At 37.0% G+C, this 15,993-nt stretch overlaps 1 protein-coding gene across 2 annotated transcripts in view; it reads left to right on the top strand.

Moving 5' to 3' along the window:
* The window catches only part of LOC110326861 (clavesin-2), a 61,865-nt gene extending 46,510 nt beyond the window's left edge, over positions 1 to 15,355 (top strand). For both annotated transcript variants that reach the window (XM_021205473.2, XM_029542426.1), the window contains exon 4: positions 15,166 to 15,355. In XM_021205473.2, coding sequence (XP_021061132.1) covers positions 15,166 to 15,345 — 180 coding nt within the window. In that variant the 3' untranslated portion in view covers positions 15,346 to 15,355. The remainder of the gene's footprint in view (positions 1 to 15,165) is intronic.
* The last annotated feature ends 638 nt before the right edge of the window (positions 15,356 to 15,993 follow it).

Here is a 15,993-nt window from a genome sequence, read left to right as displayed (position 1 = left end):
CTGCTTCCCAATCCACCCACTCAAATTCCCAGTCCTGGTATTTCTCTATACTGGGGCATAGAACCTTCATAAGACCTAGGGTCTCTCCTCCCACTGATGACCAACTGGGCCATCCTCTGCTACATATATAGCTAGAGCTACAAGTTCCACCATGTGTTTTCTTTGATTGGTGGTTTAGTTCCAAGAAGCTCTGGGGGTACTGGTTAGGTCAAAGTGATGTTCCTCCTATGTGGCTTCAGACGCCTTCAGCTCCTTGGGTATTTTCTCTAGCTCCTTCATTGGGGACCTTGTGCTCCTTCCAATGGATGATCCACTTCTGTATTTGTATGAGGCACTGGCAGAGGCCTTCGGGAGACAGCTATATCATGCTCCTGTCAGCAGGCTCTTGTTGGCATCTCCCTAGTGTTTGGGTTTGGTGGTTGTTTATGGGATGGTTCCCCAAGTCGGGCAGTCTCTGAATGGTTGTTCCTTCAGTCTATGCTCTGCTCAAGAATCGACAAATGGGACCTCATAAAATTGCAAAGCTTCTGTAAGGCAAAGGACACTGTTAATAACACCAAAAGGCAACCAACAGATTGGGAAAAGATCTTTATCAATCCTAAATCTGTTAGTGGGCTAATATTCAATATATATATATAAAGAACTCAAAAAGTTGGACTCCAGAAAACCAAATAACCCTATTAAAAATGGGGTACAGAACTAAAAAAAGAATTCTCAACTGAGGAATACTGAATGGCTGAGAAGCACCTAAAAATATTCAACATCATTAATCATCAGGGAAATGCAAATCAAAACAACCCTGAGATTCCATCTCACACCAGTCAGAATGGCTAAGATCAAAAACTCAGGTGACAGCAGATGCTAGTGAGGATGTGGAGAAAGAGGAACACTCCTCCATTGCTGGTGGGATTGCAAGCTGGTACAACCACTCTGGAAATCAGTTTGGTGGTTCCTCAGAAAATTGGACATAGTTCTACTGGAAGATCCAGCAATACCTCTCTTGGGAATATACCCAGAAGATTTTCCAACTTGTAATAAGGACACATGCTCCACTATGTTCATTGCAGCCTTATTTATAAGAGCCAGAAGCTGGAAAAAACCCAGATGTCCCTAAACAGAGGAATGGATACAGAAATTGTGGTACATTTACACAATGGTCTACTATTCAGCTATTAAAAACAATGAATTTATGAAATTCTTAGACAAATGGATGGATCTGGAGGATATCATCTTAAGTGAGGTAACCCAATCACAAAAGAACACACATAAGATGCACTCACTGATAAGTGGATATTAGCCCAGAAACTCAGAATCCTTCTTAGAAGTGGGGAACAAAAAACCCATGGAAGGAGTTACAGAGACAAAGTTCAGAGCAGAGACTGAAGGAACGACCATCCAGAGACTGCTCCACTTGGGGACCAATCCAATGTTTTTATGCTTATATTGTTTCTACTGTATCCATTTACCTACTTTTACTGTCTTAAAGCATCCTCAGCATAATTGAAGTGATGAATTTATTTTTCAGTTATGCAACATTTTGTTTCTTTTAAAATATTTCTGGAGTTTGTGAATTGGATAAGTGGTTATAGTTCTTGCAGTGTCAGAATGAAGACTTGTGTTTGGATCAACACCTATGTAAAAGCTGGTCTGAGAATATGATCAAGGCAACAGTTGAATCCTTTGGGTTTCCTGAGCAACCACTGTAGCTGAAACTTGAATTCCTGGGTTAGTGACAGACTTGTCTATAAAATAGCATGAAGAATAATAGAGGGAGATACCATACATTGACCTATGTGCATATATGCATACCCACATATCATTTTTTTATATTTATTTATTTATTTATTATATTTATAAGTACACTATAGCTGTCTACAGACACTCCAGAAGAGGGAGTCAGATCTTGTTACGGATGGTTATGAGCCATCATGTGGTTGCTGGGATTTGAACTCTGGACCTTTGGAAGAGCAGTCGGGTGCTCTTACCCACTGAGCCATCTCACCAGCCCCAACATACCCACATATCTTATTTTGGGAAATACACATGTGCATATATCATCCATACACATGAAATCCATTTTTTAAAGAAGTTTCTTAAGAGTAGTGGAGACAAATAAATGTATCCACATTATTATTTTTATTTCAGGAATAATTTGCTTTTAAATAATTATGTATCATTATTTGCATCAACAATTATACATAACAGTCTATCAATAATTATGTATCATTGTAGCCAATCCAAACACAGAGTGTAACAAGATGATACTTTAGTTAGGTATTCTAGTTAGTATTAGCTGTCAACCTGAAATAGTCTAGAATCATCTGAGAGGACAACTTTGAGTGTTGAACAGCCTAGGTCAGATTGGATTGGTGTTAATTCTAGATTCACTTTAGGAGCTTATCATGATTATTAATTGATGCAGGAAGGACCATATTAATGTGTTTGGGCAGAATCAATCTTAGATAGATGGTCCTGGACTGTATAAGAAAGCAGTTGAGTTGTTGAGACAGCCAGAGAAACCAATAAGTAATTCCTGTATGGTTCCTGCCTTGAGTTCTTGCCTTGACTTCCCTAAGTGATAAATTTTAAAGATGCCTTTTAAAATACAAAGAAAAACTAACTGCATACGGATAAGCCCTGTGAATTGCAGCAATGCCAGTTCTGGGTTTGGTGGTTTATTCTAGTGAACTAACTCAATCCTAAATTTGTGCAATGGGTGTATAGGTCTACACAGCTTAGGTTTTTGCAAACTTCCTGTGTGCCTCTACCAATTTTAAAATCAAAATAAAAAGTCAGTGAGTCAATTAAAGATAAATGTGTATTTGAAACATTGAAATAAAGAGTGAGATAGCCTTGTGCCAATATACTAGCCACTTTGTGAGTAAGGAGAATGTTTATTTTCTACTTTGAAGAGTACCGTGGTGGTTTGAATGAGAATGACTGTTGGAACTGTTAGGAAAGATTAAGAATTGTGGCCTTTCTGGAGATGTGTAAGTGGACCAGGTTTTAACGTTTCAAAAGGATCATGCCATCCTGAGTTTTTTTTTCTTGGCATTCTTTTTATGACTCAAGATATGAACCCATAGCAACTGCTCCAAGTGTCATGCCTTACTGCATACTCTGTGCTCCTCACCTTGTCTGACTGTTACACCCCCCAAAGCTCTTCTATAAGTTGTTCTGGTTATGGTGTCTTGTCACAGCAGCAGAAAAAGTAAATAACATACCATACAATTACCATCAGTAAACATCTTCATTTTGCATCATTGAAAACAGGAATATGACTTTTGCTATTGTTGTGTTTATAGTCAAATTTATATATTAAGGAAAATGTTAAATTAAAGAAAATTCTTAAAAGTAAAAATCTGCCTATTTTCCTTCTTCTTGATTTTCTTGTGTTTTACAAATTGTATCTTGAGTATTCTAAGTTTCTGGGTTAATATCCACTTATCAGTGAGTGCATATCAAGTGAGTTCTTTTGTGATTGGGTTACCACACTCAGGATGATATCCTCCAGATACATCCATTTGCCTAAGACTTTCATAAATTCATTGTTTTTAATAGCTGACTCCATTGTGTAAATGTACCACATTTTCTGTATCCATTCCTCTGTTGAGGGACATCTGGGTTTTTTCCAGCTTCTGGCTATTATAAATAAGGCTGCTATAAACATAGTGGAGCATGTGGTCTTATTATCAGTTGGAACATCTGGGTATATTCCCAAGAGAGGTATTGCTGGATCTTCCAGTAGTATTGTTGCCAATTTTCTGAGGAACCGCAAGATTGATTTCCAGAGTGGTTGTACCAGCTTGCAATCCCACCAGCAATGGAGGAGTGTTCGTCTTTCTCCACATCCTCACCAGCATCTGCTGTCCACTGAATTTTTGATCTTAGCCATTCTGACTGGTGTGAGGTGGAGTCTAAGGGTTGTTTTGATTTGCGTTTCCCTGATGATTAAGGATGTTGAACATCTTTTCAGGTGATTCTCAGCCATTTGGTATTCCTCAGTTGAGAATTCTTTGTTTAGTTCTGTACCCCAATTTTAAATGGGGTTATTTGAATTTCTGGAGTCCAGCTTCTTGAGTTCTTTGTATATATTGGATAGTGGATACTTCATTCCTCCTTACAATAGGGAACAAAATACCCATGGAAGGAGTTATAGAGACAAAGATTGGCTCTGAAACGAAAGGATGGATAATCCAGAGACTGCCCTACCCGGGGATCCATCTCATCATCAGCCACCAAACGCAGACACTATTATATATGCCAGCAAGATTTTGCAGAAAGGACCCTGATATAGCTATCTCTTGTGAGGTTATGGCAGTGCCTGGCAAATACAGAAGTGGATGCTCACAGTCATCTATTGTATGGAACACAGGGCCACCACTGGAGGAGCTGGAGAAAGTACCCAAGGAGCTAAAGGGGTCTGCAACACTATAGGTGGAACAACAATACAAACTAACCAGTATCCCCGGAGCTCGTGTCTCTAGCTGCATATGTAGCAGAAGATGTCCTAATCAGCCATCACTGGGAAGAGAGGCCCCTTGGTCTTGCAAACTTTATATGCCCCAGTGCATGGGATTGGCAAGGTCAAGAAGTGGTAGTGGGTGGGTAGGGGAGCAGGGCGGTGGGAGGGCATAGGGAACTTTTGGGATAGCATTTGAAATGTATATGAAAAAAATATCTAATAAAAAATTGAAAAAAAAAACCTGCCTATTCGTTAAATTCTTAAGAAATTTGAATACTCCATTCCCAGTTGGTGAAATTAGTTGGCAATTAGGAATTGTGGCCTTTCTGGAGGTGTGTCACTTGATACAGGTTTTGAGGTTTCAAAGGAATCATGGCATTCTGAGTTTCTTTGTTCCTAAGAACTTTTTACATATGTATAATGGAAATATGGTTACATCCACTTCCTTATTTTTTCCTCCAATTCTACCCGTTCCCCTAACATATTTTCTTACCAAGCTCTGTTTTCTTACTTGTTGATAACCCATTACATATAATTAGTGTTGCACATATAATGTACAAAGAGAAAGGAAAAAGTCATTTGTTATTGTACTTCACAAAGTTAACTAAGCTTCTTTCAGGTTTAGTTTTCAAGTGCTTTCTACTCTTCTTAAAAACAAGTTATTTTTTGATTCATTGCCTCCATTTTGCAGTTAGGAAATGATAGAAAATACTATTCAGCGATTTTTGACTCCAAATAATTATTAATTAATTATTTCTTTCATTTAAGTAAATTAAAATTGATTATAATAAGTTACTAATTACCAAATATAAAAGTCAACATAGTCGTGCATTGAATTTTGCTTCGGTTATTATGTTTCTTTTTTTTTAATTTAACTTTATTTGCAATTCATTTTTTACACTCCCTGCCCTTCCCCATCCACCCTCAGACTGCTCCACATCCTACAACTCCCCACACCACCCCATCTCCATGTGGATGCCCCTACCACCCACCCCACCTGACCTTTAAACTCCCTGGGCCCTCCATTCTCTTGAAGGTTAGGTGCTTCATCTCTGAATGAACACAGACCTGGAAGTTGTCTACTGTTTGTTAGGGGCCTCATATCTGCTGGTGTATGCTGTCTGTTTAGTGGTCCGGTGTTTGAAAGATCTTGGGGTACCAGATTAATTAAGGCTGCTGGTCCACCTACAGAATTGACCTCCTCAGAAGCTTCTTTCGGTCTTCCCTAATTCAACAACAGGGTTCAGCTGCTTCTGTCCATTGGTTGAGTGCAAATAATTCCATGTGACTCTTTCAGCTGCTTGTTGGTTCTTTCAGAGGGCAGTCATGATGGGTCCCTTTTTGTGAGCATTCTATAGTCTCAGTAACAGTGTCATGCCTTGGGACCTCCTCTTGAACTGATCCTATTTTGGCCCTGTTGCTGGACCTTCTTTTTCTCAAGCTCCTCTCTATTTGCATCCCTGTAATTCCTTCAATCAGGAACAATTATGGGTCAGAGACCTGACTGCAGGATAGCAACCCCATCCCTCACTTGATTTCCTGTCTTCCTGCTGGAGGTGGGTTCTATAAATTCCCTCTCCCTACTGTCAGGCATTTCATCAAAGGGCCCTCCCTATGAGTCCTGGGAGTCTCTCATCTCCCAGGTCTCTGGTACATTCTGGGGGCAGGGGAATCCCCCAATCTCATATTTCCTGAGGTTGTCTGTTTACATTCTTTTGATGCCCCTCAGGGCTTCAGTCCTCTTTCTTCACCCAATACCAGATCAGGTTTCCCTCTATCCCACACTGCTCCCCCCCCCCATCATATCTACATTCCCTCCCAAGTCCTTTTCTGCCTCCCTCCCCACTTGTGATTGCTTTCTTCTCTCTCCTAAGTGGGACTGAGGCATTCTCACTTGGGCACTTCAGCTTGTTGAGCCTTTTAAATTCTGTGGAATGTATCTTGTGTATTCTGTATGGTTTTTTTTTCTTTTTTATCCTTCTTCTTCCTTCCCTCCCTCCCTCCCTCCCTGCCTCCCTCCCCGCCTCCCTCCCTCCCTGCCTCCCTCCTTCCTTTTTTTTTACCTTTTTCCTTTTTTTTTTGGCTAATATCCACTTATTAGTGAGAACATACCATGCATGTCCTTTTGGGTCTGAGTTACCTCATTCAGGATGATATTTTCTAGTTCCATCCATTTGTCTGCAAAAGTCAGGATGTCCTCATTCTTAATAGCTGAGTAGCATTCTGTTGTCTAAATGAACCACATTTTCTGTATCCATTCTTCTGTCATGGGACATCTACATTGTTTCCAGCTTCTGGTTATCACAGATAAGGCCACTATGATTGATTACAATATGTTACTAGTTATCAAATATAAAAGTCAAGTAAACATTTTTGTGCATAGAATTTTGAATCAGTTATTATGTTTCTTATAATTGATGACAAGAAGTAACTTGGGAGAACATGAACAATAATCTTTTAAATTTCTTTCAAGAGTATTTTATGTCTATGTACCATTAACAGACATGACAATTCCTATTTTCCAATATCTATTCAGAATCAAAACTGCCTCTAGTTTCACATGTGTGTCCTGGAATATCCATTTATGAAGATCTGTCTGGTTTTATTGTAATTCAATAGTTTCAGTTCTTCTAGGATACTTTGCTACTTGACTCCCCTTTGGGAAAGTTTGGATGTAGAATCAGCAGTCCTGGATACACATTATTTCATGTAATTTAAAAGTCAAGTAGGGTCAGTGTATGAGTAAGGCATTCTTGCTGCGAGCTGGTATGTGGATAGAAGCTACTAGTCTTGATAAGAGCCTGACTTAGCAACCTGTTGGTGTGACTTTTGTTGGAAGACAGGTAATTTATTGTGTATTCTAATCTTCTGTGAGGTTTTACTGAATGTGATGTCTAATGGATTGTGAGAACATATGAGAACAGTTTCTGTCATGTTCTCAGGGTTTTTTCAATAACTGATTGCATCAGGCACATACTAGCAGTCAGGAAGAACTGACTCTATGCTTCATGTTGGGGCTGCTGGTTGTGATTCCCTTCAATGTATAATTAGCCTCCCTTGACAGAGGAACAGCTGAGAGAACATACCTGTTTTGCACATAAAAGAGGCATTCTGCTCATTCAGTTGTTGGATGACTCAGTATGTTACAAGTGAGCTATTTGCATTAGCTATGCTTTTTTTAAAAGTGGATTTATTATTAGAACTGATAAGCCAAGTGTGTTACACGCTATTTTATTACATATGTATTCAAACTATAGCAAGAGAAAGGAAAATACAAAGATTAACCATAGGGTTATTTTCCATAAATTGTAAACATACCACTTCTTACAAGTGATAATTTAGCAATGAAAGGTGAGAAATTTAAACAACTCAACTATTTTTCATGTTTAAAAAACAAGATAAAAAATGGAAATGATAGCATGCATTATGATACATTAATGACAGGACCTAAAAAGACCTTAATTAACATGGTTCAGTAGAAATCAGTCTTGGATAAGAGGAATGTCATGCCCTATTCTCTCTGAGCCTGTAAGTTTCATGAACTAGAGTAGCCCTGACAATCATTAGGGCAGAGTGAACTGAGAATACAAAACAAAACAACAAACAAACATAAAACCCCAAACTCATCTTGCCTAATAAAGGAATGTTGACTGTACTTAACAAAACAATGTGGTCAAATGCTACTACCTTCCAAATGTTGTGTGATACTGGTCTCCTTATGGTACATATCCATGACAATTGAAGGATCTCTTCCAGAGGTTTCACTGTGATAACCGATTTGCTAATAGTGTACAGTGGGAAAATATGTCCCTCAACTGTGCCTTTCTAAGGTCTTCTCATGCAACTTATCTTTCAGGAAAAAACTATTAGATTAAAACACCATTTCTAATTAATTTAACAAAAATGTCCCAGACAAAAATTGAAAAAGAAAAAACTAGAATATTTCTATAACTGTACAGGAACTGAATACAAAGAAAGAACAGCAGAAATGGGAAAGAATATTACTTCTGTGAGCCATGGTATCATGAAGTCTTTCTTAGCCAAGTATGAATGAACACAGCATGGGAGAATGAGAGCTTGCAGTTTTTACTATTGCTGCTTTTTGAGACAAGGAGGGAATCCAGCTACTGATAATCGACCTGGATCAGTCACCTATGAACTGGGATTGCAGGCATAACAAGCCCGATAGAAATGACAAAATTTTAAATACGTCAGAAGGGATGAGTATATAGTTAAGCACAGTATGTATTTGGTGAAAAGGACATACAGACATATATTTATGACAGACAATCAAAACAGTAGCTGACACAATGTTCTAAAACAAATACAGGGGCAAAACATGAAAATCAGTCCTCTGATTCAAACTTGCATCTCAAATGTTATCTATGTATTTGTGTGAATTTGAGTTAACATTTTTTATTAGATATTTTCTTTATTTACATTTCAAATTGTAATCCCCTTTCCTAGTTTCCCCTCCAAAATTCCCCTATGTCCTTCCTCTCCCCCTGCTCCCAAACACTCCCATTCCTGGTTCTGGCATTCCCCTATACTGTGGCATAGAACTGTCACAGGACCAAGGGCCTCTCCTACTATTGATGACCAACTAGGCCATCCTCTGCTACATATATAGCTAGAGCCACAAGTTCCACCATGTGTTTTCTTTGATTGGTGGTATAGTTCAAAGAAGCTCTGATGGTAATGGTTAGTTCATATTGATGTTTCTCCTAAGGGGCTTCAGTCCCCTTCAGCTCCCTGGGCATTTCTCTGGCTCCTTCACTGGGGTACCTGTGCTCCGTCCAATACATGACTGTGTGCATCCACTTTTGTATTTGCCAGGCACTGGCAGAGCTTCACAGGAGACAGCTATATCACGCTCCTGTCAGCAGGCTCTTGTTGGCATCTGCCTAGTGACTGGGTTTGGTGGTTATTTATGAGGTGCATCCCCAAGTGGGGCATGAATGGTCATGCCATTCTCTGAATGGTCGTTCCTTCAGGCTCTGCTCAGAACTTTGTTTCTGTAACTCTTTCCATGGGTATTTTGTTCCCAAATCTAAGAAGGAATGAAGTATCCACACTTTTGGTCTTAATTATTCTTGAGTTTCATGTATTTTGCAAATTGTATCTTGGGTATTCTAAGTTTCTGAACTAATACCCACTTATCAGTGAGTGCATATCATGTGTGTTCTTTTGTGATTGGGTTACCTCACTCAGGATGATATCCTCCAGATACATCCATTTGCCTAAGAATTTGATACATTCATTATTTTTCATAGCATTATTTTTCATTGTGTAAATGTACCACATTTTCTGTATCCATGCTTCTGTTGAGGGACATCTGGGTTCTTTCCAGCTTCTGGCTATTATAAACAAGGTTGCTATGAACATAGTGAAGCATGTGTCCTTATTACCAGTTGGAACATCGTCTGGGTATATGCCCAGGAGAGTTATTGCTGGATCTTCCAGTAGTAATATGTCCAATTTTCTGAGGAACCACCAGACTGATTTCCAGAATGGTTGTACCAGCTTGCAATCCCAGCAGCAATGGAAGAGCGTTCCTCTTTCTCCACATCCTCACTAGCATCTGCAGTCACCTGAGTTTTTGATTTTAGTCATTCTGACTGGTGTGAGGTGGAATCTCAGGGTTGTTTTGATTTGCATTTCCCTGATGATTAAGGATGTTGAACATTTTTTCAGGTGTTTCTCAGCCATTTGGTATTCCTTAGTTGAGAATTCTTTGTTTAGATCTGTACCCCAATTTTAAATGGAATTTAAATTTGAATTTGAATTTAAATGGAATTTAATTTTAAATTTGAATTTCTGGAGTCCAGCTTCTTGAGCTCTTTGTATATACTGGATATTAGTCCCCTATCAGATTTAGGATTGGTAAAAATCTTTCCCAATCTGTTGGTGGCCTTTTTGTCTTATTGACAGTGTCTTTTGCTTTACAGAAGCTTTGCAATTTTATGAAGTCCCATTTATCAATTCTTGATCTTACAGCACAAGCCATTGCTGTTCTGTTTAGGAATTTTTCCCCTGTGCCCATATCTTTGATGCTTTTCCCCACTTTCTCCTCTATAAATGTCAGTGTCTCTGGTTTTATGTGGAGGTCTTTGATCCAGTTAGACTCAAGCTTTGTACAAGGAGATAAGAATGGATCAATTCACATTCTTCTACATAATAACCACCAGTTGTGCAAGCACCATTTATTGAAAATGCTGTCTTTTTTCCCACTGGATGGTTTTAGCTCCCTTGTCTAAGATCAAGTGACCATAGGTGTGTGGATTCATTTCTGGATCTTCAATTCTATTCCATTGATCTACATGTCTGTCGCTGTACCAGTACCATGCAGTTTTTATCACAATTGCTCTGTAGTGCAGCTTAAGGTCAGGCATGGTGATTCCATCAGAGGTTCTTTTATTGTTGAGAATAGTTTTTGCTCTCCTAGGTTTTTTATTATTCCAGATGAATTTGCAAATTGCCATTTCTAACTCAGTGAAGAATTGAGTTGAAATTTTGATGGGGATTGTATTGGATTCTGTAGATTGCTTCCAGCAGGATAGCCATTTTGACTGTATTAATCCTGCCAATCCAAGGGACCTTTCTTAAGACATGTAATTAAAACATAGGTTTTATTTAGATGAATGATAAGCATATAAATATGTGGCTTGCATACAGTTTGTAACAGAGATTAGTATTAGAGAAAAAATAATTGCTATATGCTTAGTTAAAAATACACTGCCACTTATCTTTGGAGGTTGACTTGATTCTTGTAAAAGGAATTTAACTCTTCATTGTGTTTTAATTATGTATTATTTACTCTTCTCTGTGATAAACTACCAAGTGTTAAATAGCCTTATTTTAGAATATATGAGTTATTTTTCTCCTACAGATGTGAACAATTTTTTTTACTCATTGTTTCACAATTGCTTCTATATAATGTTCTGCATCTAACCAAGTTCATTGTTTGTCTGCTTTGGTAGCATGACACATTAAGTAGTTACAAGAAAGGAGATGAAGCTATAGTAAGAGTACAGTTATAATCTGAATTCTCATGTATGTGTCCTATGAGGATCAATCTCTTTATTTTACAACCCATTATTTGCATCCAATAATGATTACAAACTATAAGACTGGCACAGAAAAAGACATTCCTATTAGCTAGAAATGGAATAGTTTCTTGATGGTATCTCTTCAGTTTGGCAGAACACATAGAACTTGGAATGTTTGTGCTAAATCCAGGCTGTGGAAGTAAGTGAACATCTTGTCTGAATTCTCTGTCCAGAGCAATGATGTGGATTGCGGACAAGTACTAGTTTGAGTCCTTTCAGGAATCTGACATTTCAGCAGATGAGATATACTTAGTATAAACTATAAAATATGGGTGTAATATTTTTATATATTACCATACTATCCCAAAATGGTATATCCATAAGATGTATTAAGGGATGCAATATGGTTAGAATGTCAAAGCACAGAAATTGTGGTAGGTTTAAACACAGTGGAAGAGGACTACTAGAAAGCCTGGAGGAGAACCAGATATACCAACTACTATGGTAATTATGTGTACTTCCTGCATTATGGTACAGAAGATAATATTGTTTGTGCTGTATATCCATGGCTATTATGAATAACTATTATTAAAGCTCCAAAACTTCTTTATAGAGTTCCATGTCATATGTACGATGCTTAATTTAATAAGATTGGAATCATATACTAAGATATTTATAACAGTCCTTTTGTTTTTAAATGGTAAGAACATGAATGGTGCTTTAAATAGTATTTAAAAATAGTCTTTTCTAAAATCATGCATCATATTTATAACAAAAAGATCATAATGAAGCAATGATTTGTATCCTAGTAAAAATGTAAGAGTAGATGTATAAGCCAGACATGTTGGTACATGCCTGTAATACCTATATGGGAGAGTGATGAAAGATTGCAAGTTCAGTCTCCCTGGAATATGGAGTGAGTTCCATAGGTAATTTAGACAGACTTTGCCTCAAAATTAATGGCAAAAGTAATGAGCCTAAGTTGGGGAGACATGTGGAAGGTATTGAAGGGAGGAAAGGAAGGAGAAAAATGTTGTAACACTATCTTAATAAATTTTTTTTTAAAAATAAAGCCACAGGGAAGTAGGTGAGTGCTAGAATGCTTGTTTATCTGGCACAGTTCTGTATGTTCAATTCTCAGGTATATAAGAAGTAAACTATGAAATCAATAATCCCTGAGTATTGATTGCTAAAGTTTAAAATAATCTAGCAAAAATATTTGTATGTGCATAGATTTTATTCCTACTAGATTTCTAAAATTATTAGGTTATATATGGTATACAAGCTATATAAAATAACTAGCATTGGCACAAAGTACTGGAGGAAGGGCATTTAAATTAATTCAATCCCTCTTGCTGGTTTTGTAAGCATGAGGAGCATGCACTTTGGGAAGCAGCATCAATGATGAGAAAACTGCATCACCATACCCTTGAATGGGTAGGCAATGGGTGCCTTGAGAACTGCAATGTGGGATGTGGCAAACAAAGAGAAGACATAAAGACAATGTGCATGGATGAGAGGAGATAAGTCAATTACCATATACTATAATATAGTCATAGTATTCATTGTTGATACTGCACTACAGTGGCATTGAATATATGAGGCCACCCTCAAATGTAGTGAGCCTCAGAATTAATGCTATGTGACTCTCTCTCTCTCTCTCTCTCTCTCTCTCTCTCTCTCTCTGTATATATATATGTATATATATGTATATATATGTATATATGCATATATATGTATATATGTATATATGTATATATATATGTATATGTATACATGTATATGTATATATATGTATATATATATGTATATGTATACATGTATATGTATACATGTATATGTATATGTATATATGTATATATGTATATATATGTATATATATGTATATATATGTATATATGTATATATATGTATATATATGTGTATATATGTGTATATATATGTATATGTATATATATAAGAGACTCTCTCTCTCTCTCACACACACATATATATATATATATATATATATGTGTGTGTGTGTGTGTGTGTGTGTGTGTAAACATTTTTGTATTGTAAACAGCTTATTGTCTTATGCTGGTACATATTTTAGATCAGAAAGTCTTACTCAAAACCTTTAAATTTAAAACAATAATAACATTAGATTTCACCCTTATTGTGACCTTTACCTCTCCTTTGCTCCTACTTATGTTCTGAAGAAGACAGGAGAAATATCAATTATGGTGCTACTTGAAAGATAGGTAAGTATAGTTAAAGAAGTTATGTTGTTGCTTTTTCTCATCTGTTTATGAATGATGTTGATTCATTTGGAGTTTCAATGTAGCAGAAGAAAAGAACCTGGTCCTTTGGAAGAGAATCTTCAGCATATTCAACCAGGTGTCAAGTTTGTGAGTAACCTGAGTTAGGAATCCCATTACCCTAGGCACTAGGACAAACTTTGGCAGAGTAGACCTCTCTTCATCACTCTGGGCTCAAACCTACCCCAGGGATGTTTTGCCGAGAAGAAGTAGGCTTTACTAGAGTTCCACTTTCCTCCCTTCAAGTGAGCTCAGAGTGCTTTTGAAGCTCATTTAACCTACTCAAAGAATCCTGAAGTTTTCTGTACCATAACCCTGGGTTTTCATTTTGCTTACATTTGATTTCTTTAAAATTTTTTTTTTTTGGTTTTTTGAGACAGAATTTCTCTGTATAACCCTGGCTGTCCTGGAACTCACTTTGTAGACCAGGCTGTCCTCGAACTCAGAAATCTGCCTGCCTCTGCCTCCCGAGTGCTGGGATTAAAGGCGTGCACCACCATGCCCGGCTTGATTTCTTTTTAATATAAAGGAAAGGTGAATGTTTGCAATAAAGTGTAGAAATAATAGGAGGATAATAAGAAATGTTTTGATTGTAACCCAATTTATGTTTTAATTTAATTTTTAAATTTTGGTGTGATGAGGAGTACAAGCTATGTTATAGTTGTGGAGATCAGTGGTCACATTATGGAAATTGCTTAGTTATTTCTACCAGGTTAGTTCCTATGTTTGAACTCAGGCTCTCAAATCCCAGTGAGTCATCTTATTGAGTTATTTTCTTTCTTTCTTTCTCTCTCTCTCTTTCTTTCTTTCTTTCTTTCTTTCTTTCTTTCTTTCTTTCTTTCTTTCTTTCTTTCTTTCTTTCTTGTGAGGTCAGATGTAGGTGGGTTCATCAGAGTGTAAATTTGGAAGTCAAAGGACAACTTGCATTTCTCTCCTTATATCATATATATGTTTCAGGAGTTGAACTTAAATCTTGAGGCTTATTATATTATTAAGTAATATGAATAAAGATATATGTAAAATAATTTAAATAAATCATTTTTCTACATGGATCTCATATTTAACACTTTTTCTAACATGTTTATTTCTTTGTGTTTCTGTGATCGTAATAACTTAGAATTTAACAGGCTTAAAATACACAGTCTTAAAGATGATGAAGTTTTTTTCAGCAAACTGCTCTTTGGAAAGATAAGATTTACTATGCATTGTTTTAATGTCTTATGAGAGTCTTTCTGTGGCAAAACTTGGTCCCTTTCTTTAGCATATGATTAACACATTTGAATGCAATGTAGTATTTCCTGAACCATCCAGTGCAGATAAGCCTGTCCTAACATCTATGCTTTTTTTGTTCTAGGACAGCTTCCCCGCAAGGTTTGGAGGAATTCACTTTGTCAATCAACCTTGGTATATTCATGCCCTGTACACTGTGATACGCCCATTCCTCAAAGAGAAGACTCGGAAAAGGGTACTTTGTTTTTTTGTTTTAAAATCTGATCTCTGTCTTCACCCCCATTCAATGATTTCTGATACATAGCTGCTGATTTAATGTCAGCCATGATAAAATTTCCTTTTTCTTTCATGTTAATATTCAGCATAGGAGACATTTTTAGATTCTTAGAGAGCCCATTAGTTTTCTAAATTCTTAATGTTTCATGAATGGGATATTTGAAAACAAGTTTTCCCACTTTCTCACCAAATAATGAAATGTCAGTGTAAACCTCAAAAAACTCAGCTACGTTATTCTATTATTGTTGGTACTCTTAGTTTTCAAATAAAGTCTTAATGTAAATCAGTATTTTATTTACTGACAAATGAGTGCTTATTTTATAATATTTATTAAAATGAAGTAAATTTTGCAGACTATTTTATTTGTGTAATGAAAAACATTATCACTAAATATAATAATTATTTAAAATATTCAGTACTAGCACATGGTAAATTGAGTAGGCATTTTTATTGAACACAGATTTTTTTATTATTATTATTTTCTTTATTTACATTTCAAATGCTATCCTGAAAGTTCCCTATACCCCGCCCCCCTGGCCCTGCTACCCTACCCACCCACTCCCACTACTTGGCCCTGGCCTTCCCCTGTCAAGGGTCATATAAACTTTGCAAGACCAAGGGGCCTCTCTTCCCAATAATGGCCAACTAGGCCATCTTCTGCTACATATGCAGCTAG

Source organism: Mus pahari, chromosome 9 (assembly GCF_900095145.1).
Source record: "Mus pahari chromosome 9, PAHARI_EIJ_v1.1, whole genome shotgun sequence".
NCBI classification, from domain to species: Eukaryota; Metazoa; Chordata; class Mammalia; order Rodentia; family Muridae; genus Mus; species Mus pahari.
This window is presented reverse-complemented; position numbering and strand designations above follow the sequence as displayed.